Source organism: Heteronotia binoei, chromosome 8 (genome assembly GCF_032191835.1).
Source record: "Heteronotia binoei isolate CCM8104 ecotype False Entrance Well chromosome 8, APGP_CSIRO_Hbin_v1, whole genome shotgun sequence".
NCBI classification, from domain to species: Eukaryota; Metazoa; Chordata; class Lepidosauria; order Squamata; family Gekkonidae; genus Heteronotia; species Heteronotia binoei.
The window spans coordinates 5947130-5974623 of record NC_083230.1 but is presented as its reverse complement, the minus strand read 5'-3'; the positions used below and the strand labels follow the sequence as shown (position 1 = coordinate 5974623).

The following is a 27494-nucleotide window of genomic DNA, read 5'->3' as shown; positions in this document are numbered from 1 at the left end:
GTATAAATGGGCAGTCTTCGCAGTGGAGGACGGTAAGCAGTGGAGTGCCACAGGGCTCGGTACTGGGTCCCATGCTCTTTAACTTGTTCATAAATGATTTAGAGTTGGGAGTGAGCAGTGAAGTGGCCAAGTTTGCAGATGACACTAAATTGTTCAGAGTGGTGAGAATCAGAGAGGATTGTGAGGAACTCCAAAGGGATCTGTTGAGGCTGGGTGAGTGGGCATCAATGTGGCAGATGCGGTTCAATGTGGCCAAGTGCAAAGTAATGCACATTGGGGCCAAGAATCCCAGCTACAAATACAAGTTGATGGGATGTGAACTGGCAGAGACTGACCAAGAGAGAGATCTTGGGGTCGTGGTAGATAACTCACTGAAAATGTCAAGACAGTGTGCGTTTGCAATAAAAAAGGCCAACGCCATGCTGGGAATTATTAGGAAGGGAATTGAAAACAAATCAGCCAGTATCATAATGCCCCTGTATAAATCGATGGTGCGGTCTCATTTGGAGAACTGTGTGCAGTTCTGGTCACCGCACCTCAAAAAGGATATTATAGCATTGGAGAAAGTCCAGAAAAGGGCAACTAGAATGATTAAAGGGCTGGAACACTTTCCCTATGAAGAAAGGTTGAAACACTTGGGGCTCTTTAGCTTGGAGAAACGTTGACTGCAGGGTGACAGAGGTTTACAAGATAATGCATGGTATGGAGAAAGTAGAGAAAGAAGTACTTTTCTCCCTTTCTCACAATGCAAGAACTCGTGGACATTCGATGAAATTGCTGAGCAGCCAGGTTAAAACGGATAAAAGGAAGTACTTCTTCACCCAAAGGGTGATTAACATGTGGAATTCACTGCCACAGGAGGTGGCGGCGGCCATAAGCATAGCCTCCTTCAAGAGGGGTTTAGATAAAAATATGGAGCAGAGGTCCATTAGTGGCTATTAGCCACAGAGTGTGTGTGTGTATATATATATATATATATATAAAAATTTTTTTGCCACTGTGTGACACATAGTGTTGGACTGGATGGGCCATTGGCCTGATCCAACATGGCTTCTCTTATGTTCTTATGTTCTCAATGGTTGGTAATCCCACGATAGTTATAAAACGTCACTGCCTGTATCATCTTGAAGATCAGCAACTCTGTTATATCGGGGGGTTTTTTCCAAAGCCACAGGTATTTCAAACATCAGTTATTTTTCTGCACTTTCCTGCTTAGCTTAATTTCCAAAAGTTCCAAATTTACCCTCTTCTTCTTCTTAACTTTATGCTCTTATCGTTAGTTCCAGATCTTAATATTGTTATTTTAAAAGTCTTATTTTAGTCCCGAAAGTCTATTCTTCTGTACACCATCCCGTTCACATTCAGATGTTATTGTAATCCATAGAAAGTTGGAGTCTTGATGAATTTAAGCCAATTTAATGACCCCGGAGACCTTTTGTAGACGATGGAATGCAATTTTTCATCGGGGACTCTTCAAAGCTGGAAAGGAACCCCACTGGGACTCCTCACCAGCCAAAGTAAATCCCCTCAAAATTCTTCAAGCACGTCTTAGACAGTTCCCTTTCTGGAAGCACGTCTTAGACAGTACCCTTTCTGGAAAATGTAGGCAGCAGGCGTTAGGATCGCCTTTTATGCCCAAAACAAAGGCTCCGGTCCGCTCCTCCTAAAAGAAGTGGGTCAATTCGCCATCTTCCAACTCCAGAAGACCCCAAATTGGAAGATTTTTTTTAACTTTTCAGAAACTTTATTTAAATTTTTAAAAGGTACAGCAAAAATATAGCAACAAACAGCAATGCAAATTATTAACAGTTACAAAGGTGAGAAAAATATACAATAAAATCAGTTTGAGTTCCCCGACATTAAAACTTAGAGCAGCCTGAAAAACACATATCTAATTCTCACATCAAGTTAATGATATTATAATAAGAATTAGAGTTAAAGGATTGTCCATTACAATTATGATTAAAGGATGATTCAAGAAAAGGTAGCCCTTTATATAATGGAGATGTAATACTATTAGAGCCAGCTGTTGATTTCAAAATATCTGAGATCTTGTCCATAGCACACACTATTGGAAGGTCTTAAATAAATTGTAGACCTGTTTATTTTTGAAGTTATTAGCAATAGAATGTAATGATGCTAGAAATTTATTTATTTATTTATTTATATTTGGACTTATATCCCGCCCTTCTCACCGAAGTGTCTCAGGGCAGCTAAACCAGTTTAAATGTTAAATGTTAAACCAGTTTATCTGTGAACTCTTGCTTGATCACTGGCAAAAATAGTCTAAACTCAAATAATGAATTGAATCTATTTTATTTATTTTTGAAAGCAGAATGCAACATAAGAGTATAAAATATAAATAAAACAACTTTAAAACCATTACAGCTGTTCTCAGACATGTGTATAAAAGAATGACAGTATTGAAGGGAAAGAATTCTGTTAAATTCAGCCAGCACAATCCTGAAGAGTCAGGTGACCTCTGCAATTCTGAGAAAGTGGCCAACTATCCTTCCAAAAGCTGTTTGTTCCAGAGCATGGATGATGCTACAGAGAAGGCCTGGCCTCCTGTCTTCCCAAACCTACAAAAGCCAGGACACAGAGAAGGGACGGTGGCTCAGTGGTAGAGCATCTGCTGGGAAAGCAGAAGGTCCCAGGTTCAATCCCCGGCATCTCCAAAAAAGGGTCCAGGCAAATAGATGTGAAAAACCTCAGCTTGAGACCCTGAAAAGCCGCTGCCAGTCTGAGAAGACAATACTGACTTTGATGGATCAAGGATCTGATTCAGTATAAGGCAGCTTCATATTTTCATATAAGTGGCCACTCCCCAGCAATTCTGAAGGATCAGGAAGGACTCTGTATGAGGAGAGACAACTCTGTAAGTTGATCTTGTGCTTTCTTTCACAGCTTCTGTGCTCTGCCAAGTTGAGCCCGTGGGACGATGGTTTGAAGCATTTATTAAGAGGCGAAACATGCATGTTTCTGCCTCTTTCCAGGAGCTGGAGGATGAGAAAGAGCTCTCTGAAGAGTCGGGAGATGAAGAATTACAGCTGGAAGAATTTCCTTTGTTAAAAACACTTGATCCAAAGGACTGGAAGGTATGTGGGGCAATTTTTTTCCTTACAATTTTCATGACAAGTGCCTGTGATTAGCAGTGACTCTCTTATAGATTGCAAGATTAAATAATTATTTTTTCCTTCTGTGCATGGTTTGTTCATAGACTTTTCCCCCTAGAAGATGTGAGATGTGTAAAGTGCAAAATATTTTGAGCTTACAAATTCAAAAGCAGATTATATACAATATTGTGAAAGGTGTTGTTGGGTTGATCTAATATGAAAAACTTACTAATAAGTCTATCTCATATGACTCTTACGGACTGGTCAACCTATTGTTGATTCTGGGTAAGTCGGTGGAATCTGTTATTAAAGATAGAATTAGTAAGTGCATTGATAAACGAAAGCAATTGAGGAAGAATCCGCATGGATTCTGTAAGGGAATATCTTGTCTCACTAACCTGTTTGATCTGTGAGGGTGAACAAACGTGGCCAAGGGTGACCCAACAGGTGTTGTTTACGTAGGCTTCCAGTAAGCTTTAAAGTTTCTCATCAAAAGTTCCTAAATAAACTTAGTAGTCATGGGATAATGTGGATTAAAAACTGGTTAATTAACAGGAAACAAATGGGCAGTTTTCACAGTGGAGGGTGGTAAGCAGTGGGGTACCACAGACCTCAGTACTGGGTCTGGTGCTTTTTAACTTGTTCATTAATGATTTGGATTTGGGAGTAAGCAGTGAAGTGGCCACGTTTGCAGATGATACTAAGTTGCTCAGGGTGGTGAGAACCAGGGGCAATTGTGAGGTGCTCCAGCATAATCTGTCAAGGCTGGGTGAATGGACATCAATGTGGCAAATGTGATTCAATTTGGGCAAGTGCAAAGTAATGTACATTGGAGCAAAAAACCCTAACCGTAAATACATGTTGATGGAGTCCAAATTGGCAGAGACGGACCAAGAGAGCTTGGAGTCGTGGTAAATAACTTGCTGAAAGAGTTTAACAGCAATAAAAAAGGCAAATGCTGTGTTGGGGATTATTAGAAAGGGAACTGAAAACAAATAAGCCAGTATCATAATGTTCCTGTATAAATTGATGGTGTGACCTCATTTGGAATAGTGTGTACAGTTTGGGTCATGGTACCTCAAAAAACATTATAGCATTGGAAATAAAGCAGAAAAGAGCAACTAAAACGATTAAGGGAATATAACACTTTACCTATGAAAAAAGGTTGAACATAGAGAAAGTACTTCTCTTCCTTTTTCACAATACAGGAACTTGTTGGCGCTCAATGAAATTAATGAGCAGTAGGTTAGAACAGATAAAAGGAAATATTTCTTCACCCAAAGAGTATTAACATGTTGAATTTGCTGCCACAGATGTGGTGGTGGTTATTAGTATAAATGACTTTGAGACGATTATAACATATGGAGCAGAAGTGCATCACTGGGAGTTAGCGATAAGATATAGACGGAACATTATGGGCTTTTTCACACAGCCTAAGTATTCTAGTATGGCAGCTGCCAGTTACTGAACAGTAATGGGTTTCTGCTGTCATTTCAGACAGACCCATTTCAGTAACTGGCTGCTACTGGAATACTTTTACCTTTTTAGACAGTACCGCAGCTGTCCCAGCATTGAGGCATGCCTCAGTCATTATTCACAAAGAGCAGTTCCGTCCAGTTTTCAACCCCTCTTTCCAGGTTGAAATTGCTATGCAACGCTGTGTGAATTACCCCGTAGTGATTCTGGGAGCGCTGGCTGTTTTTGCGCCCTTTTTTGCTGGCCGGTGTGTGATTGCTGCTTTTGGGGGGGGGAGTCGAGCTAAGAGCGCTATAGCGCTATAACAATGTATCCAAACAGTGCAACAGCACCATCATTGGGATGCCTGGGTTTCACTGAGATGCCTGAGATCGCTGCTGTTGACACTTGGTAACAAGTACCCCATTGGAAATCTGTGGCTTCCCCCACCCTGAGATTTATAGCTGCTGCAGCTTGGTGGTTCTGTTGCACTGTTTTGATGCATTGTTATAGCATTATAAAAGAGCCCCGTGGCGCAGAGTGGTAAAGCTGTAGTACTGCAGTCGGAGCCCTCTGCTCATGACCTGAGTTTGATCCCAGTGAAAGCTGGTTCAGGTAGCTGGCTCCAGGTTGACTCAGCCTTCCATCATTCCGAAGTCGGTAAAATGAGCACCCAGCTTGCTGGGCGGAAAGTGTAGATGACTGGGGAAGGCAATGGCAAACCACCCTGTAAAAAGTCTGCCGTGTAAACGTTGTGAAAGCAGCGTCACCCCAGAGTCGAAAAACGACTGGTGCTTGCATAGGGGACTTTACAGCGTTATGGCTCTATAGCCAGTTTGGTGTAGTGGTTAATTGTGTGGACTCTTATCTGAGAGAACCAGATTTGACTCTCCATGCCTCCGCTTACTGCAGCTGGAATGGCCTTGGGTTAGCCATAGCTCTTGTAGGAGTTGTCCTTGAAAGGGCAGCTTCTGGGAGGGCCCTCTCAGCCCCACCCACCCCACAGGGTGCCTGTTGTGGGGGGAGAAGATATAGGAGATTGTCTGGGTCTCTGATTCAGAGAGAAGGGTGGGGTATAAATCTGCAGTCGTCTTCTATGGCGCTCTTAGCCCGACATTCAACAAAAAGAAAAAGGTAGAGATGGTGTGCCAGCTAGCAAGAAAGGGCATGAAAATGGCTGGTGCTCCCGGAAGCAAGATAAAAGCGGAATAATGTAAAATGGCTCGCTACAGACATGGAACTAAAATCCTGTGTTTGAAACTCCCATCCTTGTCTCGGATTACTCCAGGGCAGCACAATACCAATTCCCTTCTGGTTTCCTTTGGTGAGTGTAAAAAGCACCTATCTCTGGGGCAGTAATGCTCTGTATTCTTGGTGCTTCTGGAGTATGGTGCCACTGGCTGACCTCCTGATGGCCCTTGGGTTTTGGCCCCTGTGTGACACAGAGTGTTGGACTGGGTGGGCCATTGGCCTGATCCAACATGGTTTCACTTATGTTGTTATGTTGTTACTTTTTGAAGTAGCCACTTTTCCCCTTTTGGGAAATTAATTCCTCCCCTCATTGAGTGGAGTTACCCAGTAGCATTTGGTGCTATGGTTTGTCTTTTCTGATAGGGTTGTGCTTAGGACAGGCAGTTTTTCTAGTCATTGTAATAGTACCCTAATAATTGCAAATGAACCTCATAATGTCAGTTGATCTTCTTGAATAAAAGTAAGACTGCTGGAGCTTCAGCCCTCTCATACAGTGCATTTTGTTCTCTAAAATTTCAATATAGGACATTATTTCTGTCTTGTACTGAATTTGTCTGTTATGAAACATTTTGTTAGTTGTTGATGTGAACACTTTCCTTCTAACAATTCCATCTTTCTTTCTTTCTTTCTTTCTTTCTTTCTTTCTTTCTTTCTTTCTTTCTTTCTTTCTTTCTTTCTTTCTTTCGCCTTTTCTAGCTGAAGCAGTACAGCTCTGCATGTGTTTTTTCTCTTGTACTTTAAGCTCTAAAAAGGTCCAGTATTACACAACTTCAAGGTTGATGATAAAGAAACTGAAATTGTTCGAGATTTCTGTTCTTTGGCTCCATCATCAGCCAAGAGGGAGACTGTTCCCAAGAAATCAGAAGGAGATTGAAACTGGGAAGGGCAGCCATGAAGTAGCCAGAAAAGATCCTTAAGAGTAAGGATCAAGTTAACTCATGCCATAGTATGGGTGTGAAAGTTGGACAATGAAGAAAGCTGAGAGGAAGAAAGTAGGTTCCTTTGAAATACGGTGTTGGTGGAGAGTTTTACAGATATTGTAGATCACCAAAAAGACAAATAGACCAAATCAAGCCTGACCTCTCCCTAGAAGCTAAAATGATTAAACTGAGGCTGTTGTACTTTGGTCACATTATGCAAAGACAAGAGTCAGTGGAAAAGACAATAATGCTAGGAAAAGTCAAAGGTGGTAGGAAAAGAGGAAGACCCAACATTGTGGATTGATTCCATCAAGACCTGAGAACAGCTGGTAATAATAGGATATTTTGGAGGACATTAATTCATAGGGTCGCCATAAGTTGGAAGTAACTTGACAGCACTTACACACAAACACACACACACGTCTAAAGACTAGAAAGACAGCAGTAATAGGGAAAGGTTAAAGGGCAGAAGAGGAATAGTCAATAGCTATTTCTGCTTGCATAGGCAGTTGCTACTTACCATAGATGATTGGCCAATTATACAATGTTTCAAGCTACCTATTTTACTGAATTGATTCACAGTGATTTTTTCTAGTAATCACATCAGTAATACCTTGGAACATTTTGCCAGTTGACTATTGATCTTCAACCTGCTGCACGTGTGCTTTGCCAGAATTGGAAAGGCTTCCTTATTTATTGATGTGTTTATCTTGTAAATATACTTAATTTCATTTAGCTAGAAGTTAATATTTGCATTTCTTTCTCAGAATCAAGATCACTACCTGGTTCTTGGACTGGGACATATGCGATACAAGGCCTCTCAGAAACAAATCAAAGCAGCTCGTAAGTATCTTGCAGAGATTCTCGGTTCTTCAGCTTGTGTAGACAGTTCTGTGCTGGTTATTAAAAATATTGATTTCAAAAAGAAAACATTTGATTTGCTTTATATTGCTTTTCAACAAGTGTTTTAAAACCTGTTCCTGGGGCAGCCAAAGCCAAACCTAACTTCAAATCAGAGAATCTCTATAGGACCCCAATGCACTAAATCTATCTTTCTACTCTATGCACCCTGGCACCAGTATAAACCCAGTTGCCAACTTCAGTGCCACATAAAATACAATCTGCTCAAGGCTTTAGCAAACCCAGATGCCAGCTCTCCAGCCCTGCCCCAAACAACATGGGGAGAGCTGGCCAAGCACACCAAGCATGCTGGTTCTGGGTCTCTCACCCAGATGCCAGCTTCCATGCTACAGAACACTCAATCTACAGATGCCAGCTCTCCAGCCCTGCCCCCAAACAACACGGGGAGAACTGATCAAGCACAACAAGCATGCTGGTTCTGGGTCTCTAACCCAGATGCCAGCTCACCAGCCCTGTCCCAAACAACACAACTCTCTAAACAACAGAAGCAGTGGACCACACCTAGCTCCATATCTGTATCTGACACAAAGCAAGAAGCATTTAGACTTACCTTGAGCAATGGATGGTTGACTAGTCTATGCTCTTTGGTGTTACCCAGAATGCATCACGAGGTGAGCCAGAATTGCACCCCAAATGAGGGAGATATCTGGGAGGGCCTCACAGTGAGAGGGGAGGAACCATTCCCTCTCTTTCAGCAGCAACACACCCCAGCCATCACTGTCCCATTAGGGGAACTTTAGCCAAGGTGAGGCTGCCCTCCTCATCACAGGCCGCCCCATCTTTCACCTCCAATAAAGAAGAAACGGAAGGAAAAGAAGAAATGGAAGAGAAGAAAACAAAGACATTGGATTTCCCTCCTGCCCTTCACTCTGAGTCTCAGAGCACCTTACAGCAAGTCACACAGTTTCCCTTACCTCTTCCCCCCCACACACACCAGACACCCTGAGTTGACGTCAGAGCTCTTACAGAAGCCACCCTTTCAAAGAAAACTCTTGAGAGCCGTGGCTGACCCAAGACCACTTCAGCAGCTGCTCTGCAAGCAGAGGAGTGGGAAATCACACCAGGTCCAAAAAAAATAACAGTCCATACACTTAACCATTACAGCCAGGAAACCCACAAATACAATATGGCACTCTGACTGGAGCTGAATTCATGCAACATTCTTTCTGAGTCAGGCAGGCAGCATGATGGGAGAAATGTTGGTGCTGGGCCATTTTCCTGCCAATCAATTGACCAATTACTGGACTCTGGACTGGGGCTCTTCTTGGGCTCTCTAATTTTAATTTAGGGAGGAGTGTTTCCCTGACTTCTCAGACCAGACAGAGGATGCAGGCACAACCAGGTGCTCATTTCATACACCCTCAGAGTCCATGTCTGGGCAGCCAAACAGTGGCATGTTGACCTTCAAGAAGACCAGCATCGCCACTGTGTTGGGATTGAGGCTTGTGCTATGTGGGCTGACAATGTCGCCTTGGGGAAAAAAGCGCTCACTCTCAACGCTTGTCGGTAGGCACGAGAGGAACGCCTGGGCCACGGCAGAACGGTCCGGCTAGACCATCTCCTTTGAGACCCAGTAGTCCAATGGACAAGTGTGCTGCTACTCGCAGGGTTCCTCGAGGTATGCCCTGACCTGGGCAGCATCCCTGTCCACTTTCACGGGCCCAACACTCCTGGAGGGGCCAACGAAACACGCATAGAGTGCCATCTCTTCTGTCTTCGCGGTGGGAGCCTTGTGGAAAACTCCGCCTAGTGGGGGAGGTGGGGGATGAGCAGCAGCCACCAAAGCAGAGGAGCTGCTTTCACCCCTTGCTTCCTCAGCTCCTGCCGACCTTGCCCTCTTGGCCCACCTCTGCTCACCCTCCTGGGAGAGCTCATCTCACCATCGATTGAGCTTGTTGACCCACTCAGCGACCTTGCCTTTACCACGTGGGTCGCGCATGGTCACCAGCACATAGATCTTCTGCTTCGTGATTGCCCCAAAATGTTGCTCAAGCCCTCTTTGCAGATGTCTCATGAGCGCTCGCACAGCTGGAAGGAAGTCTGCACAGTCTTTGTGTTGCACCAGAAACTGGGCTAGTATCTCATAGTCTATGTGGACCATAGAAACGACCAGTGCAATGCTCGCCGTGTCAGACAAGAGCATCTCCGTAAAGGCCTTGAAGGGCTCAAGAACCTCCACAGTCTGAGAGATGGTCAACCAGTCCTCCTGGTTCAGCCGGTTCTCCTCTGAAATGACCTCGCTCTCATCAGTCAGGGCATCCAGGGCTGCTCTCAGCTCCACCAGGCACTCCAGCATGTCACAGGTGGAGCTCCAGTGAGTGCTTACATCTCCCATCAGATGGTGATCTGGCAAGCCGATCAGGCCTGTTTCTCCTCTAGCAAATGAATGTTGGTATTGCTGTGGGGTAAGTGATTCACGATGTGTCAGCATTTCTGGAGCAGAAACCAACACTCGTGGGTTGCCGCAATGTAATCAGCATCCTTTTGGAATGACTGACCCAAGGCATCTGTCACCATGTTGTGGATTAGGTGGGCTGTGCAGGGAATGCGTGTAATGCCCACACACTCGGTCATCATGATCATGTTCGTGTCACCATGTAGCCCACGATGACCCCACTGCCTACCCAGTCCTCTATCAACCTAGTGATGATGGCACTGACGTTGTCCCCCATGTGCGGCCTGTTGATTGGTTCAGCATGCAGCAAGGCCTTGCGATAGCCGGCCTGGCGGCCCTGATCCTGCCTGCCGCTTCCACCACCCCCACCCACCTCCCTGGCTTGCCACCAGTGTGCAGTCAGGGACAGATACCCTTCAAGCGAACTGTGGGGAGTCCACAGATCTGAGGTGAAGTGAACAGTTGCCCCAGCAGCATGGAACAAATGCTCCCTCGCCACAGACTTCATTGCCCTGAAAAGTTTTGGCACAATGCTTGCACTCATCATGGTGTGGCAAGGAACCTTGTACCAGGGGGCAAGTGAACGGAGCATCCCCCGCAAGCCATTACTCTCCACTAAGGAGAAGGGACATCCCTTGGCGATCATCTCAGCAATGTGTCAAGTGACCTTCGCACTAATGCACTTCCTCACCGCCCTTGTTGGCGTGCTAAAACCACTCCCACCAAGCATCTCGGTTACAGTTGCCTGGCGCTCCCTCCTTACCATGGAACTCCCTGGGAGAGCTCTGGAGGTGGATGCAGCAGGAGGACCCACCTCCATGCTGGGTGGCGTGGCCCGCTTGGGCCCCCTACCGGCAGCATGTCTCCCCTTGAAGAAGCTCCGCTGCATGGTGCTTCTTCAAGTGGTTCCACATCCCCGCAGTCGAGAGATGGGCAAGATCCCTCCCACGACTGATGCGGTCCCTACAGAGTTGGAACTGCACAAACTGGGGATCTTCCATGATCTGGAAGTGCTTCCAGACATCGGAGGAGAATGGATGCCCATGCTTAGGGGAAGCTGGGGTCACTGGAGCTACCTCCTGTGAGGGGCTCGGGATGTGGCTTGGGGTGGCAGGAGGAGATGGCCATCGGGGAGGAGAGGGTGGAGATGGCAGCACCAGGGGGTGCCTCTCCATCTCTTCCTCCTCCACCTCCTTTGGCAGCATCTCCTCTTGTCTATTCCCAGGAGGCCTGCTGGAGTTCAGAGGAACCGGAGAAGGGGGTTGGTCGGTGGCCACCGTCTCCTCCAGCCCTGCCATAACCCTCCGCGTCCTTGGGGTGATGCTGCGAGACAGAAAACTGTCACCCAGCCCCAAAGGCAACTGCTCTTGCTGCCCCTCTTCCCGCTGCTGAGGCTGAGCAACGACAGCTGGAGGAACGAGTGCCTGAGCAGCAGACCCCTGCCCAGTGCCAGCACCTACAGGCACCTCTGCTGGGGCAACCCCTGAGGCAGCCACGGGGGAGAGGTGGGGCCTCTTCCTCAAACCACTGAACCTCCAGGGTGGAGTAGTGAAAGGCCCCTCTGGAGCGGTCTTGTGCCCCCCTTCTCCTCCCCTCTGCCCCTTTGGTCTTCTCTTTCGCTTTGCCCCCAGGGCCCCTCTGAGTTCCCTTCCTGCCACTCATCTCTCCTCTTGGCCAAGCTCTGTCTAGACTGAGACTGGGGTGTTTAAGTTACTTAACCACTTGCTACACTATGCAACCTGACCAATTAGATCCTGACTCCTTTTTAGTTACCCTCCTCCAACCAAAGCTTTATTTTTTAAGAGGTCCCTAATCTATCCTGTTAAAAAATTTATTTTTTGTGTTTGAGCTGGTAGTAGTGGTTTAAACTAGGGAAACCTGACCGTACCTGGCTGAATGTTTTAAAAGGCTTCCTTGAGATGGACAAGTAAACCTTTGTAGTGGGATTTAAAAGCTTCTCCTAACAGGAATCTACTGGGACAAACCTGATTTCCGTTTAAACAAGAAATGCAAGTGTTCCCTAAATGAAGGAAAATCTGGTGTAACCCTAACTAAATCAAAGAGGCTGGCACTGACCAATCACTGAAGGTGAAGTGCACTTTCATTGTGCTACTTAAGCTAGCCTACTTAAGCTGCCTTTATAAAGTAAAGCCTTTGCTCTTTTTAACAATCCTGACACTTCCTATTAAAATGCCAAACCGCAGCCCTACACTAAGTTAAGTTAAAGGAAACACACATATCAGACAGTCCCTCCTAACACTAGCCTAACAGTTATCACAGGATCCTATTTAAATGCCCTGCCAAAAAACCCAACAGCTCCCAGAGTCCCAGAAGACCAAAATAAAATGTCTGCCACTTCACGAGCAGGCCACAGACAGACAAAAGCCAAAAAAGGCTACCAGAGGCCCAAAACAGCAGAGCAGACCAAGAAGGGTAACCAGCCCCCCCCCCCCCCACCACCTACCCACAAGCACAACAAACACACCAGGGAGGCACTCAGGCCACAGAAGAATGGCCTGTGCCAAGGAACCAAAGCAGACAACCAGAGACCCAAAACAGCAGAGCAGAGCAAAAATAATTTTAACAAACAAGGCAATGTGATAAAATTATAAAGTGATTAAAACAAACAATCCCAGCCAGGCCAGAGCCACCCCCAATCTCCCCCAACACCAAACCACCCAGACACCTACCCAAAGCAGGAGGAAAACAGGTTTTCCTAAAAGAAACAAAAACCTGGTTCTAAAAATTCCCCCTTTCCCATGATAAGGAAAGGAAAGAAAAGGAAGGATCTCACCCAGTTGCTGAAGTCCAGGTCCAGGATCAGGATCACCACACCAGGCCCCAGAGAGCAGAGCAGCAGAGGCTCAACACCAGCTCACAGTCTCTCTGTGGTAACAGGAACAGCAATGGAGTGCAGGGGGCAAGAGATGGTAAATAAATACTCTCTCTCTGCTCATGGACAGAACAGAACAGTTTGAAAATAAATTGTTCTGTTCTCTGATTGGCTTGAGGGGGGAAACATGCAATTCCATTGGAGAATTGAAGTTTCTCCCTTCCCCCTACTTTGCACAACAGAAACAGCCCTGCAGGGTCCTGCAGAGCCAGGGAAAGGGAATCACAGACTGCCTTTTGCCTTTCCCCATTGTTTTCTATGGAAGGAATAGCTTTACCAAATATTTCTGATTAATACCATAATTATTTGGAAATCAGGTATTCGGAAATACAAAATAGGCTCAAAAGCCTATATGGAATACCTATTTCCGAATATTTACTGAAAGGCTTCTATATGGTAAATATTTGGTAAACCCTTTACTGAACTGACAGCCCTAGATCCATGCTCTAGTACCATCCAGGCTAGATTACTGTGATGTGCAGTCTGCTGTAGTGGTTAAGTGTGCGGACACTTATCTGGGAGAACCGGGTTTGATTCCCCACTCCTCCACTTGCACCTGCTGGGATGGCTTTGCGTTGGCCATAGCCCTCTCAGCCCCACCCACCTCACAGGGTGTCTGTTGTGGAGGGAGAAGATATAGGAGACTGTAAGCCGCTCTGAGTCTCTGATTCAGGGAGAAGGGCGGGGTATAAATCTGCAATTCTTCAATTCTTCTTCTACATGAGTCTGTTTTTGAGAAGTGTTTGGACTTCAGCTAATGCTAAATGCAGTAACTGGTACTTGCAGCCAAAAATGCAGGGTTAAAAGTGGAGGTGTGCACAACCTCCCCCCCCCCCCCGCAACCTTTTTTAGATTCATGTCCATTGGACCTGAAAAATATTGATATTTGCCAGTATTCAGGCAATAATCAGGATTGCCAAATTTATTCAGCATTTTCAAAAGCCTTCCCTTCACAAGCGGAGTTGTGCTGCTATGGCAGCACGCCTCCACAAGTAAAAGGAAGGCATTTAAAAATTGACACGACTCTGGAGAGTAAAGGGGAAGGCATTTCCGTTCGTGCCTCCTCAGTGGTACGCCTCCACAAATGAAGAGAATGTCTCCCCCAAGCCACCTTGTACAGTGGCAGCACAACTCAGTGATATAGCTGGCCCAAATAAAAGTTGAATAATATTGGCTTTTATTCAGGCCAGCTATATTGGTAGCCAAATCAAATTGTCTAATCTGCATTTGGCTGGATAAATACCCAAAAAATACCAAACAAGTTTTGGGGGGTATTTATTTGGTTTGGTTTATATCGAATGTACACCCGTAGTTAAAAGATAACTGCTTGCAGTCTGTTTCTGGGCTTAATTCAAAGTACTGCCTTAAACTTTCAGAGTTCAAAATGCCCTCAGTAGCTGTCAGTACAATTCTCACTTTGCTGAAAATAAGGCCATTGAATAGACTTCAGTAGGATTCTGAGGTTTAGGATTGCATTGCAAAGGATGAATTTCTTCTATGTGCGATCCCTGCATGTATTCCTCTCTTTGGATATGGAATGGACATTTATTGGAGGGAGGGCCTTTTTTGTGTTGGCATGCACATTTCAGAGCCCTCTCATTAGGCATATTCACCTGGCATGATAGCTGTTAATATTTAAATGCCAGGCAGAGTCCATCCAAAATATGAAATTTTTTGTCCATCAAAATTACAATGCATCTTTTATTAATTTCTTTGTTTTTTGATGTCTTTAAGATGTAGGAAGGGAGTGTATAGATCGGGATACAGACAGTGGTGACATCTTTGAACTTTCTACTTACTTAAACTTACTTAACCCCCTAGACAAAGCCATGGTGTTGAAACACCATCCGGACAAGCGAAAAGCAGCAGGAGAACAGATAGGTGAAGGAGACAATGACTACTTCACCTGTATAACAAAAGGTAAGAACTGAAGTGAACAAGGTTTTGAATAGTCTTGATAGTGTTGTATAATGTGTTTCTATAGGAATATATGTAAAAATAATGCACTAAATTTGTGTTGCTTGCTTTTGTAGCATGTAATAAGTAATTCAAAAGTTAAAAAAAATGGAGCTTCCCATTTTTGTTCGCTTCCAGCAAATGGAAAGCTAATTTCCACTGATACCTAATGTTCCTGAGATAGCGACCTAGTTGCCCTTTCATAGCATATTCCTCATCCCCTTAAACTCAAAACACAAGGACTTCTGTGTGCTTCCTTGATTCAAGTGTCATAATGTGTCAAGTAACAGACAAACTGAATAGTGTCAAGTAACAGACAAACTGAATAGTGAAATGGATATCTGCTTGCTGGTCTAGATTTGCTGCTGTTGCACTAGCTACTGTATTTTTCGGTCCATAAGGCGCTCCGGACCATAGGACGCACCTTCCTCCTGGGGGGGGGGGCGATCCGCTGCCTCCGCCTCCGATCCCGGCGCTTCCCCCGCGCCTGCCTGCCTGGCTCCAGTTCTGCTTCCAGCAAGCGCTGGGATTGCTCCACGCTGCCCCCACTGCAAACCCAGTGCTTTGCGAGCGCCGGCTGCGGAGGGGGCAGCGTGCTTCCTCCGTGCCTGTCTGCCTGGCTCCAGCTCTGACACTTACAGCAAGCGCCAGAATCGCTCCCTCCGCCCTCCGATCCCGGTGCTTGCTGTAAGCATCAGAGCTGGAGCCAGGCAGACAGGCACGGAGGAAGCATGCCGCCCCCTCCGCAGCCAGCGCTCGCGAAGCACTGGGTTTGCGAAGGGGGCGGGTGCTTCCTCCGTGCCTGTCTGCCTGGCTCCAGCTCTGATGCTTAAAGCAAGCGCTGGGATCGGAGGGCGGAGGGAGCGATCCTGGCGCTTGCTGTAAGCGTCAAAGCTGGAGCCAGGCAGACAGGCACGGAGGAAGCATGCTGCCTCCTCCGCAGCCGGCGCTCGTGAAGCGCTGGGTTTGTGGTGGGGGCAGCATGGAGCGATCCCAGCGCTTGCTGGAAGCAGAGCTGGAGCCAGGCAGGCAGGCGTGGGGGGAGCGCCGGGATCGGAGTCGGAGGCAGCGGATCACCCCCCCCCCCCCCGGAGGAAGGTACGTCCTATTGTCCCTTCGCTCCATAAGACGCACACACTTCCCCCCCCACTTTTTTTTGGGGGGGAGTGCGTCTTATGGTCCGAAAAATACGGTAATTTATCTGCTTCCCCTTTGGGTGTCACTGTTGAGCCTATAGTGTTGCACTGCTTTCCAGAAGTCTGCAGAATTGCAAGAATTGGGAAGCCTTGAGAGCATCAAGAGGGATAGCTCATTCTGTGGCTGATGTAATAGTTACTTTAGAATAGTGCTGAATAGCCTGACTAGAAGTCCTAACCTTGTTAGTGTGAAAATAAAGTAAGCCTCCAAATGTGTCTCGAATAAGACTTTTTGAATGGTCAAAAATATTCCTTGCCTTTTGTTAAAAACAATTTGATTGCCATTTTAATTCCAAAAATTGATTATTTACTATGAATCCGTGCCGTTCTTTAGTTACGTATTGCATAAGCTGCTTCTGTCCTGATAATGAAAAAGCCAGTTGCAGCATGAAGATCTGCAAAAGTAAATGATTACAGAAAGATAGGATCGTTACAGAATATTGTTCCCTCGCATCAAATAACTTGTGGCCATGTAATCTCATTTTTCAGCCTATGAAATTTTGTCAGATCCTGTGAAAAGGCGAGCTTTTAACAGTGTAGATCCTACTTTTGATAACACAGTCCCTTCTAAAAGTGAAGCAAAAGAAAATTTCTTTGAAGTTTTTTCACCAGTTTTTGAAAGAAATGCCAGGTGAGTTATACTACAGGCTCTTTGGGGGGCCTTTATTCTCAAGGTGCCTGATTGACAATGAACCGCTTATCCCAGCCGGTATGGGTGCTTGACTGTCTAACAGCTCTGAAGGGCAGCAGAGTAGAGTGCGATCTTGCTGCTTGAGAGCTGTGTCCACAGCCTGATGAGACTGATATATTTGAACTGTATACCTTGATAGCTAAAGAAATGCATATGGTTACTGCAGTGTTCTAGCAGAGTATGCTGGCAGAACCAGTAGAGCATAGTACAGTAGATAAACAGAGAGGGGTCTCTTGGTTCAAAAATCATAGTAATTTCTTAATGCAGAATGAATCCTGCTCAGGCATTTGCCTGTATAGAGGTCTTCACAAGATCTAGCCATCAGGGTAGTGCATATTCTCTAATTGGGCAGGCTGGGGACAGGCTATAGGTAAAAAATGTCTGATCTTAGCCCAGAAATATGCCATTTTAGAGTCTTGTATACCAGTGCCCTATTGCACGTGCCATTTTTGATGGTTCATTATTTTTTTCTAAAATTTTGTGTCATGGGATTTATTCCTTTGCACCCTCCCTTCATCCTTGATCAGCTCACCAGTAGGGTGATGCAAGTCATGACAGAACGGTTGCATTGCTGTTCTGCCTTATTCTAAAGAGTTTATTTATTGGACATCAAAGGGTGGTGCTGGAAATCCCACTGCAATCGGTGAAGCTGTCAGATTTGTTGTGAAAATCCATATACTCCAGGTTGAAATGTCTCTTGTCTCATACCTTGAATACATAGCCCAAACACCTACTTCTTTTGGGGAAATGCTTATCTTAAATAACCTGTACCATAACTGATATTGTCTGTGTATCTCTTAATTGTGCAGGTGGTCAAACATTAAAAATGTGCCAAAGCTTGGAGATGCAAACTCATCATTTGAAGAGGTAGATGCATTTTATTCATTTTGGTAAGTGTGCCAATTTCTTTTTTTCACAAAATAATATATTAATGTATGGAAAAAATTGCATACAGAAATCTCTGAAAATTTACAGTTCTCGTACATTTGTGGAAGTGTGGTCTGAGGTCAGTTTTATGGATATTTTTATAGTGTTCTTGGCTTTTTAGTAGCTTGTTTTGTTTTTATATCGATCATTCATAATATATGTTATTGTTTTTCTTGTAAGCTGCCTTGAGTGGGACTCTCAAAAGTCAGCAGAAAGTTTCATTTATAATAACAATTTTTGCTTTCTCTAAGATTATTTTGCTTTCTCTAAGATTATTGGCCTCAAAGGGAGAAGGAGGCATTTTGATCCTTTTATTGCATCTTCATTCTAGATATCTATAAAACTCGTTTCCTTTGCAATTCCTAAAACGGGCTGTTATAAATAAGTGTTTTAGGATAATGGTAGTAGAATCTCTTCAGGTGAATGGCTTGCAGCTTTTCCTAGCAAATGTCTCTGATCAAACTCTTAAAGTGCAACCCTATATAGCATCACTGTAGTCTACGTCCATTAATTTCAGTGAATTTAAAGTAATTCTACCTAGAATTGCATATTAGTTGCTTCTGCCCCATAGCTTCATCTATCATTTTGAGATATACATGTAAATTCAAAAATCAGGGAGACTGTTCTGTTGTCATTTTCCACCAGCAGGTGAAGACTCATTTCTGTTGGTGTTCCCTCAGTGATCCCTCCTCCTTCCTGCCCAATGTATAAATTGTTGTTTTTATGTTTTTGGATGTATTTTAGCTCTGATTTCCATTGTTTTAAGGATATGTTTTTGTTGGTTTTAATGAGGAGATTATGTATTCATTTAATTTGTTAGCTGTCTTGGTGGCCCTTTTGAGGTGATATAAATTTATAAAATGAGTAAATAAAAATAAACATCTGGGGTTGTTTGGGGTGGATGGAAGAAAGTGTGCTTCATGTGCATTCCATTTCATTTTTTGACCTCTGAGCCTGGCATGGTTCTTCCCATGTGCTTTGTGTTCTCATATTACTAGAGTAGTGAGTCTGGCTCCACACTGCTATTCCCAAAAGTAGAGATGTCATTAACAGAGCAATCCTGTGTCATGCCTGCACTGCAGTGACTGGCTGCTGTGTAGCTATGGTGCCATTAGTCCATTCCCTGTGGTTATGAGTTACACAGCTGCCAGCAGATAAAGTCAGTGAGTTCACAGTATTTTCTTATCATCACCGGGATAGCATCAGTAGCAGCTGTGCTGCTGTGGTCAGTGCTGGTGTTGTGTGAACTTGATGGACTATGATGGACAGGGCCGCCAGAACCAATCAGGGGCCTTGTGGCAATGGGGTAGAATCCCGTGTCCATCTCAGGCAGGAGGCAGAGAGGGGCAGGCCACAGGAGTTCCATTTGTCAGGAGCACATACCCCACCCCCTTAAAGGGACCAGCTCCTGTGTTAGGGTAACTGCTCTCAAAAAGAGTGGAGTGGGAGGAGGAGGGGACCACTGGGGTGGGCTCAGGTGTGGGGGCATGCAGCACCACCCTCAAGTCCCCCAATTCCCTTCTCAATGGGGCAGAGATGGTCTGGGGCTGGAATGACCATCATTCTACTCCGGGCTCTGTCATTCCAGTCCCAGAGACTGGCATTCTAAATCCATTCTGCAAGTCTTCACACCTAGCCGTGGTTTGCAGTTCAATAAAGTCTGTGTTGTGCCACAGCTGTGGCACTTCCATGGGTAGTAATGTAGTAGTAATGTATTGCAGTGGAGACCATGCAAGTCATTTGGCATTCCTGGCTGCCAGTATGTCCCCCAAGCCCCTTTCCCTTCCAAAAACATGGTCTGCCTGTGGCACTGGCTTCCCCCAGCCATTGATTCTGGAGACCTCTGTGATTCCCTGCCCCCTCCACAGACGTCTTCCTCCAGGTGACAGAAGCCCCCCCTTCCTAGAGCAGACATGCAGTTATGAACTCTGTTCATATTTCTATTTATTTGCTGACTTTTCTCCCCAAATGGTTTACATCATTCCTCTCTCCTCCATTTTATGCTTACATCATCAGTGTGAGTTGGTTAGGCTGAGAGTGTGCATCTGACCCAAGGCCGCCCACCTAGGTTCTATGGTACAAGTGGGGGACAGAATCTGGGTCTCCCAGATTTAGTGTCACGCTCTAACCACTGCATCAAGCTGGCTCATTCTCCCAGATTACCCTCTGACTTCTCCCGCCTCCACACAGCAGCCTGTGAGGTGATGGGAAACAGGCAAATGACAGAGCATTCCCCCACCCCCACCCCGACTTTCCTGGGATCTTTTCCCATGACCTGTCAAGGGCCATGGCACTGTGCAGCCACGGCTTGTGCCACCCCTACACAGACGCAACGCTGGGCCTGAGTGCAGGAGGCACTTTTACGGCACACTGTGTCACATGAGGGGAATGGGGCAGCAGGTTTGGGATCCTTGTCCTCGCTTACTTGTCACTGTGTGGTTGCCCCTGTGAGTCAAGCCTCCATGGTGGGGTGCCCGTTAGGGTTCTGAAAAGGGAGAGGTCAGCCACAGAGTATGGACTCTGCTCTCCTCCTTGGGTGTTAGCACTACAGGGTGGGCACTTAGCACTCCCTGTGCTTTTCCCACTACCAAGGTGTCTTGCTCTGAGTCCAAACAGCAAGGAGTTCTGAGGTGGAGTCCTGTGCCGCTCATGCTAACTACAGAGTTGTAAAATGTCCTGGCTGAAGTTTTTGTAGGGTGGGAGGGCTGCAGTTGGGTGCTTGGCCACCCTGGGGAGGGAGGTGATTTTCCAAGCCTGTAGTTGGCATCCTGAGATCTTCTGAGCCTAATAGGCGAGGTTGCAGCAGCAGGGGGACAACATGAGTTTTGTGTGCCCTGCTTTTTGTGTGTATGTGTGTGAACTTTCTGCCTCTGGCAGGGGGCATTCCCAAGCTGAAAGGGCTCAGGAAGCCAGCTGACTTTGGCCATACCCCTGAAACAGCCCACAAGCACAGCAGCACAGGGGCTTCTGCATTGGTGGCATCAACGGGTGGCTGCCGTGACTCTCCACCAGCACCTGAGAGTGACAGAGCAGTGCCCTCATAACTGACCCTTCTGCATCTTGGACATACGCTGATGCAAAGGACAGTTGGCTCCCTCAGCACTTAAGTTTGCACTGAAAATACCCAGCAGAATGAACACAGTATTTGCTAGCATCATGTGAGTTTCCTTAAACTTGGTAAAATGCATATAGGAGAACACAGTAGACAACCATCACTACTGAATCCTCAGAACAGGAATTCAGACAATTACAAAGAAGCATAATTAGAAAAGTCAGCATTGTTACACATCTGTGCTGATTTTCTCTTTTTTGACCTTACTATGTATTGTTTCAGGTACAATTTTGATTCTTGGAGGGAGTTCTCTTACTTAGATGAGGAAGAAAAAGAAAAAGCAGAATGGTATGTAAATTAGAAGGTTGTTTTAAATGTGTGATTAATATTATTTTTAAAAAATCAATGCATCATACCAAATTCCAGATGTGATTTACAAATTTTAAGGAAGTGTTGTGATAGTAAATCAAGTGTTTATTCACCAAGTCACCAGTGTGACTAAGAATGCATAACTGAAACATTAACTAACATTAATTAATAGGCCAGCCCTTTTAAAGCTTAGAGAGCAATTTTGAGCAGGCTAACTCAACTCTTCTGGGAGTAAGCAGCATAGAATAGAAGAAGAACAACACCGTGGATTTATACCCCACCCTTCTCTCTGAATCAGACTCTCAGAGCAGCTTGCAATCTCCTTTATCTTCTTCCCCCACTACAGACATCCTGTGAGATAGGTGGGGCTGAGAGAGCTCTCACAGAAGCTGCCCTTTTAAGAACAACTCTGTGAGAGCTATGGCTGACCCAAGGCCATTCCAGCAGCTGCAAGTGGAGGAGTGGGGAATCAAACCCAGGTCTCCCAGATAAGAGTCCACACACTTAACCACTACACTGAACTGGCTAAAAAGTTCTTAAGATTGTGCTATCAGGGATCCTTTCATACTCTGTATAAATGTGGTTAGAGAATTATATGCGTATTGCTTTTTAGTTCTTTAAAAGTATATTGATGTGTGGAATGTTGATTCCACTTCCTAAGTAATTTTGGGTATTGAAGTAAGGATTGTTGTTAACTAAGAGAAAAGATGATCTTGTATTCATCCCATTTATCTTTTTCCAAAATAATCATGGCCGATTTAGCTGTGTTCGAATAGTTCAATACACAAATTTATTTTGGTATCTTGTAGGAAAGCAGACTGTTTTCATCCTGGGAGAAAGATTTTTAGGGAACATGAAGAGGGGGACAGGGTGGAGCAGGGAGTCCCGCAAGGATTGACTTGATTGGATAAAAGGAAAGCAGATGACTGACGATGAAGGAGTGCATTAACTCTTCTGTTTTCAATAATATTTATTAGGTTTTGAAAATGGATACAGGGAGGGAAAGGGAAAAGGGGAAGAGGAAATAAGGAAGAGGCTTGAAATCCATAACATAAATATTTCTACTGTCTCAATTTCTACAATAAATTCTCATTGTCAGCCATAATGTCTGTAAATCTGTTATCATGAGTCCTTTTTAACAGTCTGTTACCATAATATGATTATTCGTTGTAACTACAATCAAGTTGTTCTAGAGGTCTAAAACATATAATATACATGCTTCTATATTCAATAGTTTGTTTAAATCCATTCATATAGTGGTGTCCAAAGTTCCTTTATATCGTGGTTAGTGCTTTCTTCCAGAATATCAGTCAAAATGTCCATTTCTGCTATTTCCAATATTTTTTTCCAGAAGTAGTTTTTTTGAAGGCACTTCTGCCATCTTCCAGTACTTAGAAGCCTAGAGTTCCACAGGACAAAGCAACTTATACAACAACACAAAAAACTGTGGAAAATAACGAATGAATCATGAAAATTACTTCAAAAATATAATTAATTTTTAAACACTACAACATCACATATTATTGCATATTATCAAGAATTCATGAATACAAGGTACAAAGTGCAGAGAATAAATTTTCAAAAGTGCTTGCAGTTAATCCTGTCCATTGCCGACTTAAGACGCTTGAAGACTATTCACCCGACTCCACGGGACAAATAAAGTGCCAGTGTTAACCATGTTGCAAATGCAGATAGTTCTTGTTTTTCAGAACAAAGTTTTTTGATTTTAAGACGTTACTTTAGACTTTCATCCTTTAAAGAAGCTTGATATATAGTGGATAGTCATCAACCTCTAACAGTAAAGCCTGTAATACTGTTTCAAGTGTCTTCATCCGAGAGACGCATTCCACTTATCTGTAACCAGCACAATGCATCATTCTAACATGTATTTCAACACGTCATACAATTTATCTGAATCCTCCAGGGCATCACAACTCACCAGCACCCAGCATACCACATTCCTGTGACACTAGCTCTGGAGAAAACCTCAAAGCATCTTCCCGCACAATCTGACCTTTATCTTTACAAATTGGAAACAGCTGGTAAAACTTTTTAAAACGACATTCAAACCTAAGGGCTGGGAACCCGAGCCTTATTATTATATCACAAGTCATCACTGAAAATTAAATACCAAAATAACTATAAATGATAAGAAGCAAGATAAATCCAGGGCTGAATTTAAACCTATGGGTTCTAACGCATTCATTTTAAAGATCAGGGCAGCTTCTTCCCTAAATAATATCCTTTGGATTTCACTTTGAGTTTTGTTAGTCCCATGATATTTATACAGGACACAAATCCTCATGCCTCTGTTAGTATGGTTTGCAGATACATAATGTTCCGTGAGAGGAGCCTCCATGTTTTTGAGACGAACCCGAGAGGAGGTGCCCACAATGATTCTTTTTTAGGCAGAGGCACGGGCAAGAGGAATTTTCGCAAGACTTAGTAATTAACCTTTCATCCCGACCCCTTTCCAATACGGAATGTGAGGTCTTGAGTTTGGGATTGGGATTTGTTCCCACCTCACAATACACTGCGTTTAGGACTAGAGTTGATCTTTTTAAAATGATAAGACAAATTAAATTTAAAAATTTTTTTGAAGGAAAAGGAAATACAGAGTGAACCCTTTTTCCCCAAGTCGACTTTTGTATGTAATATCTCTGATCCCTGCATAATAACCTTTGAAAAAATGGTGTTGAGAGATTTGAAAGTAACTGAAACCTCCTTTAAATCTGGGTGGCATAATTTAAATATGCAGCAGAGATTAGCGTTAGAGAATCTGCAAAGTGAATCCGACATTGTCGTAAAATCTGCTGACAAAGGTGGTGCGGTGGTTGTTCAAGATAAGCAGGAGTATGTGAGTGAAATCAAAAGACAACTAGCTGATGAAATGACATTTTCTTTGTATAATTTTATGTAGTTATCTTCCATCAGTGAACTACATTTATTAGTCAAATAGATTCCTACGTATTTTACTCTTTTCTGTGAAATCCTGATTTCTCTGTCAATTCTTTAGTTGGGACCTTTGTCATATTTTTTTTGTGATTATTCCATTTTCTGGTGGTTGACTGTCATGCCTGCCACCTCGCCAAACATTATCTCTGCAGTGTGTGACTTTCAGTTGCTCAATAATAAATTGCCAACTGACATTATCAAAGGCGTTCTCTGCATCCAGAAATACTAGGGTCATTTGTTTTTTCTGGATGTGCTTCATAATATTCCAAAATGTTCGATACAGCCTTTATGCTGTTCCTCAGTTGTTTTTAAGGCAAAAATCCAGCTTGGTCTTGATGTATTATTTAAGTACTTTCTTCAATCAAGGAGTGCATTAACTCTTGATAGTGCGTAATAGCAAGTGTATTTCAGGGACAGAGAATATTGGTTTGCATTTAAGATTTTAAATGGGTTTAGATAGGGAAGCATCACCTTTGTATAATTGTTGAACTACTGGTCTTTAAGCTGAATCAAATTCACCTTCTTTGAATAATTATTTTTGTTGCTGTTGCCCTTCCCACAATGGAGTCAGGATGGGTAACAATAATAAATATAACACATAGTTAAAAACAGTTTATATAATTAGCATAATAAATTATCCATTAAAAGAAAAGTCTTAAATACTACAGATGGTGGCATCAAATTTCATGTACTCCTGAATATCCTCCACCAGTTTGCATAATAGATGACAGTACCCTTGGATAAGGGGTCATTTCAGCAAGAAGGTCACATGTTGATGAAATGCCCCAACGCCTCAGCCAAAGACCTGGTGGAACAACTCTGTCTTACAGGCTCTGCGGAACTTCAGCAGTCCCTGCAGGGCCCTAATCTCCAGTGGGAGCTTGTTCCACCAGGTAGGGGCCTGGACAGAGAATGCCCTGGCTTGGATTGAGGCTAGGTGGATTTATTTCAGGCCAGGGACTATCAGCAAATGTTGGTAAAGTGTAAAGCTGTCTGGGTGGGGGGGGGGGGTATATGGGAAGAGGTGGTCCCCCAGATATGCTGGTCCCAGGCCATTCAGGGCTTTAAATGTCCCGAACCTTGAACCAGATCTGGCACACAATTGGTAGCCGTGCAGCTGGCAGAGCACTGACTGCATAGGCACTGCAGTAAGCAGGTGCGCTGCTGAATTCTGCACCAGCTGGAGTTTCTGGGTCCGATTCAAGGGTAAGCCTGCATAAACTGCAAATTGCAGTAATCCAGTCTGGAAGTGACCTTTGCATGGGTCACTGTAGCAAGATCGTGGACGGAAAGGTTGGGAGCCAGCTGTCTAACCTGCTGTAGATGGTAAAAGGAAGACCTGGCTACCGTGGTGACCACAGCCTTCATAGAGAGCAAGGCATCTGGGATCACCCCAAGGCTCTGGACTTCCAGTGCAGGTCGGCAGACCTTCAGGGTGAAGTGATCTGACCATAGTACCGGCTCAGCAGATTCCAGATCCACACATATCCCTGCTGCAAAAATTAAGTCCAGTGTGTGGCCTGCTTGATGCGTGGGAGTTGATATAAATTGGGAGAGTCCCAGTGCCTCCGTGGACGACACTAGGTCTCTACCCTGAGAGGACATTGCATCGTCAGTGATGACACTGAAGTCCCCCGGGACCAAAAGCCTGGGGAACTCCAAGGCTCACCCCAGTATGGTGGCTAATAGGCCAGGTAGGCTGTCTGGAGGTGTGTGAGGAAGCCGATATGCCAGTCAGACAGCCAAGCTCTCCTTGGCATCCCAGAGCAGGCCAACATGTTCAACACCAGCAGTTTTTGATGCAGGGAACACCTAAAGGAAAAAGCTTCTCAAGTAAGCAATCCCAGGTGGGGTGAGTTGATCCTGGGTGACCGTCTCGCCCTCCCTCACCCAGGTCTCAATCATGCAAGCCAGGTCTTTTTTCTACTCTACAAAAAATCTCCTAGAACTGAGGTCTTATAAGTAATAGACCTGGCATTGCACAGCGCCAGTGTCAGAGAAGGGTGTGCTTTCCTGTGCCCCACAACCAGCATTTCTTGGAATGGGATGTAGGTGGGAAGGAGTCTGAGCATTCTTATATCTCTGGCTTCTTTCATTCCTTTTGAAATTACATTGATGCCCTGTTATATCTGATGCATATAGGGATTGTACCCAGTGTCTAAATTTGTCCTGTTATCTCTTGAGTTTAAAAGGGCTCCCAGAATTAATCTAGTAATGGAGCGCACATGGGATTGTGTTGCTACTGACCACTTTTCTGACTCCCTTTGCAGTCGAGATGAGAGGAGGTGGATTGAAAAGCAGAACAGAGCAACTCGAGCACAAAGGAAAAAGGAAGAGATGAACAGAATAAGAACACTCGTTGGTAAGCGTGAGCTCTGCATTTTCAAGGAAACTGGCTCATTAAATTCCAGATGTTATGTATTATCTTCATAGATGCATCTTTCTATTTTTAGACACTGCATACAGCTGTGATCCTAGAATAAAGAAGTTCAAGGAAGAAGAAAAAGCAAAGAAGGAAGCAGAAAAAAAAGCAAAAGTAGATGCAAAACGAAAAGAACAGGAGGAAAAAGAGAAGGTAAGTTTAAAACTGTAGATATTGATGGCATCACTGACTTCATATAAAATCCTCTGGTCTTCAGCTGGTTGGATAAAATGGCATGTTGAGTAATTACCTTATTTTTTGTGAAAATGTTAGGCAGTGGCTGTTAACTGTTCAGATTTTTTCAGTTGCAGTTACTCTTTATACTTAGCTCAAGTAATGTATTGTGACTTACTGGGAGACTGCATCCCCATCCTATCAGCGTTTTCTCTGCAACATTCAGACCAATGTCAATGATTAAGCAGAATGTTTAAAAGCAACCGCTGCCAATTAGATGTTCCTGCCAAGATGCATTTTCTCTATCATATCTATTGGTCATTTGGGGCTCTTTTGGTGAAGCCAAAAAAAACACCTTATGGGTTCAAATGGATGCTGTTATATTTTGGGACACAAACCCTAGAAATTTAAGAAAAGCAAGCTGCTTAAATTATGGAACTTTATTTTAAACCTGTTTCATTGGCTTAACAATGTGAGGTATACTCCCAGGCTGAAGTCTTCTCAAGTAGAATGATTTTGGGATGCAGATGTTTATTATAATGCTGCAATTATTCTACTAAAACAATCTAACCTACCAGCACTGGAAACTTCTAGCACCCGTTTTGTTAACTAGTTTGGTTACTGGGCCTTGAAAGCATAAACATATGTATTTCGCAAAACTCACAACTAAGGGAGTATAGAAATTTGATATCTGGTATTGTATTGTTGGTGTTTCTATTTCAGCGGCATCAAGCAGTGCTCTCCAACATGGTGACTGCTGTTAAATTTCCTAGTGCCCATTTTTCTAACCCAAAGCCAAGA

The 27494-nt window shown here is 44.2% G+C and overlaps 1 protein-coding gene across 1 annotated transcript in view; it reads left to right on the top strand.

Moving 5' to 3' along the window:
- Window positions 1-27494, top strand: part of DNAJC2 (DnaJ heat shock protein family (Hsp40) member C2) — a 58072-nt gene that overhangs the window by 8018 nt on the left and 22560 nt on the right. Inside the window, exons 2-9 of the mRNA XM_060244692.1 lie at window positions 2908-3098; window positions 7510-7585; window positions 14773-14871; window positions 16593-16734; window positions 17604-17684; window positions 21056-21121; window positions 26368-26459; window positions 26551-26672. Coding sequence (XP_060100675.1) covers window positions 2908-3098; window positions 7510-7585; window positions 14773-14871; window positions 16593-16734; window positions 17604-17684; window positions 21056-21121; window positions 26368-26459; window positions 26551-26672 — 869 coding nt within the window. The remainder of the gene's footprint in view (window positions 1-2907; window positions 3099-7509; window positions 7586-14772; window positions 14872-16592; window positions 16735-17603; window positions 17685-21055; window positions 21122-26367; window positions 26460-26550; window positions 26673-27494) is intronic.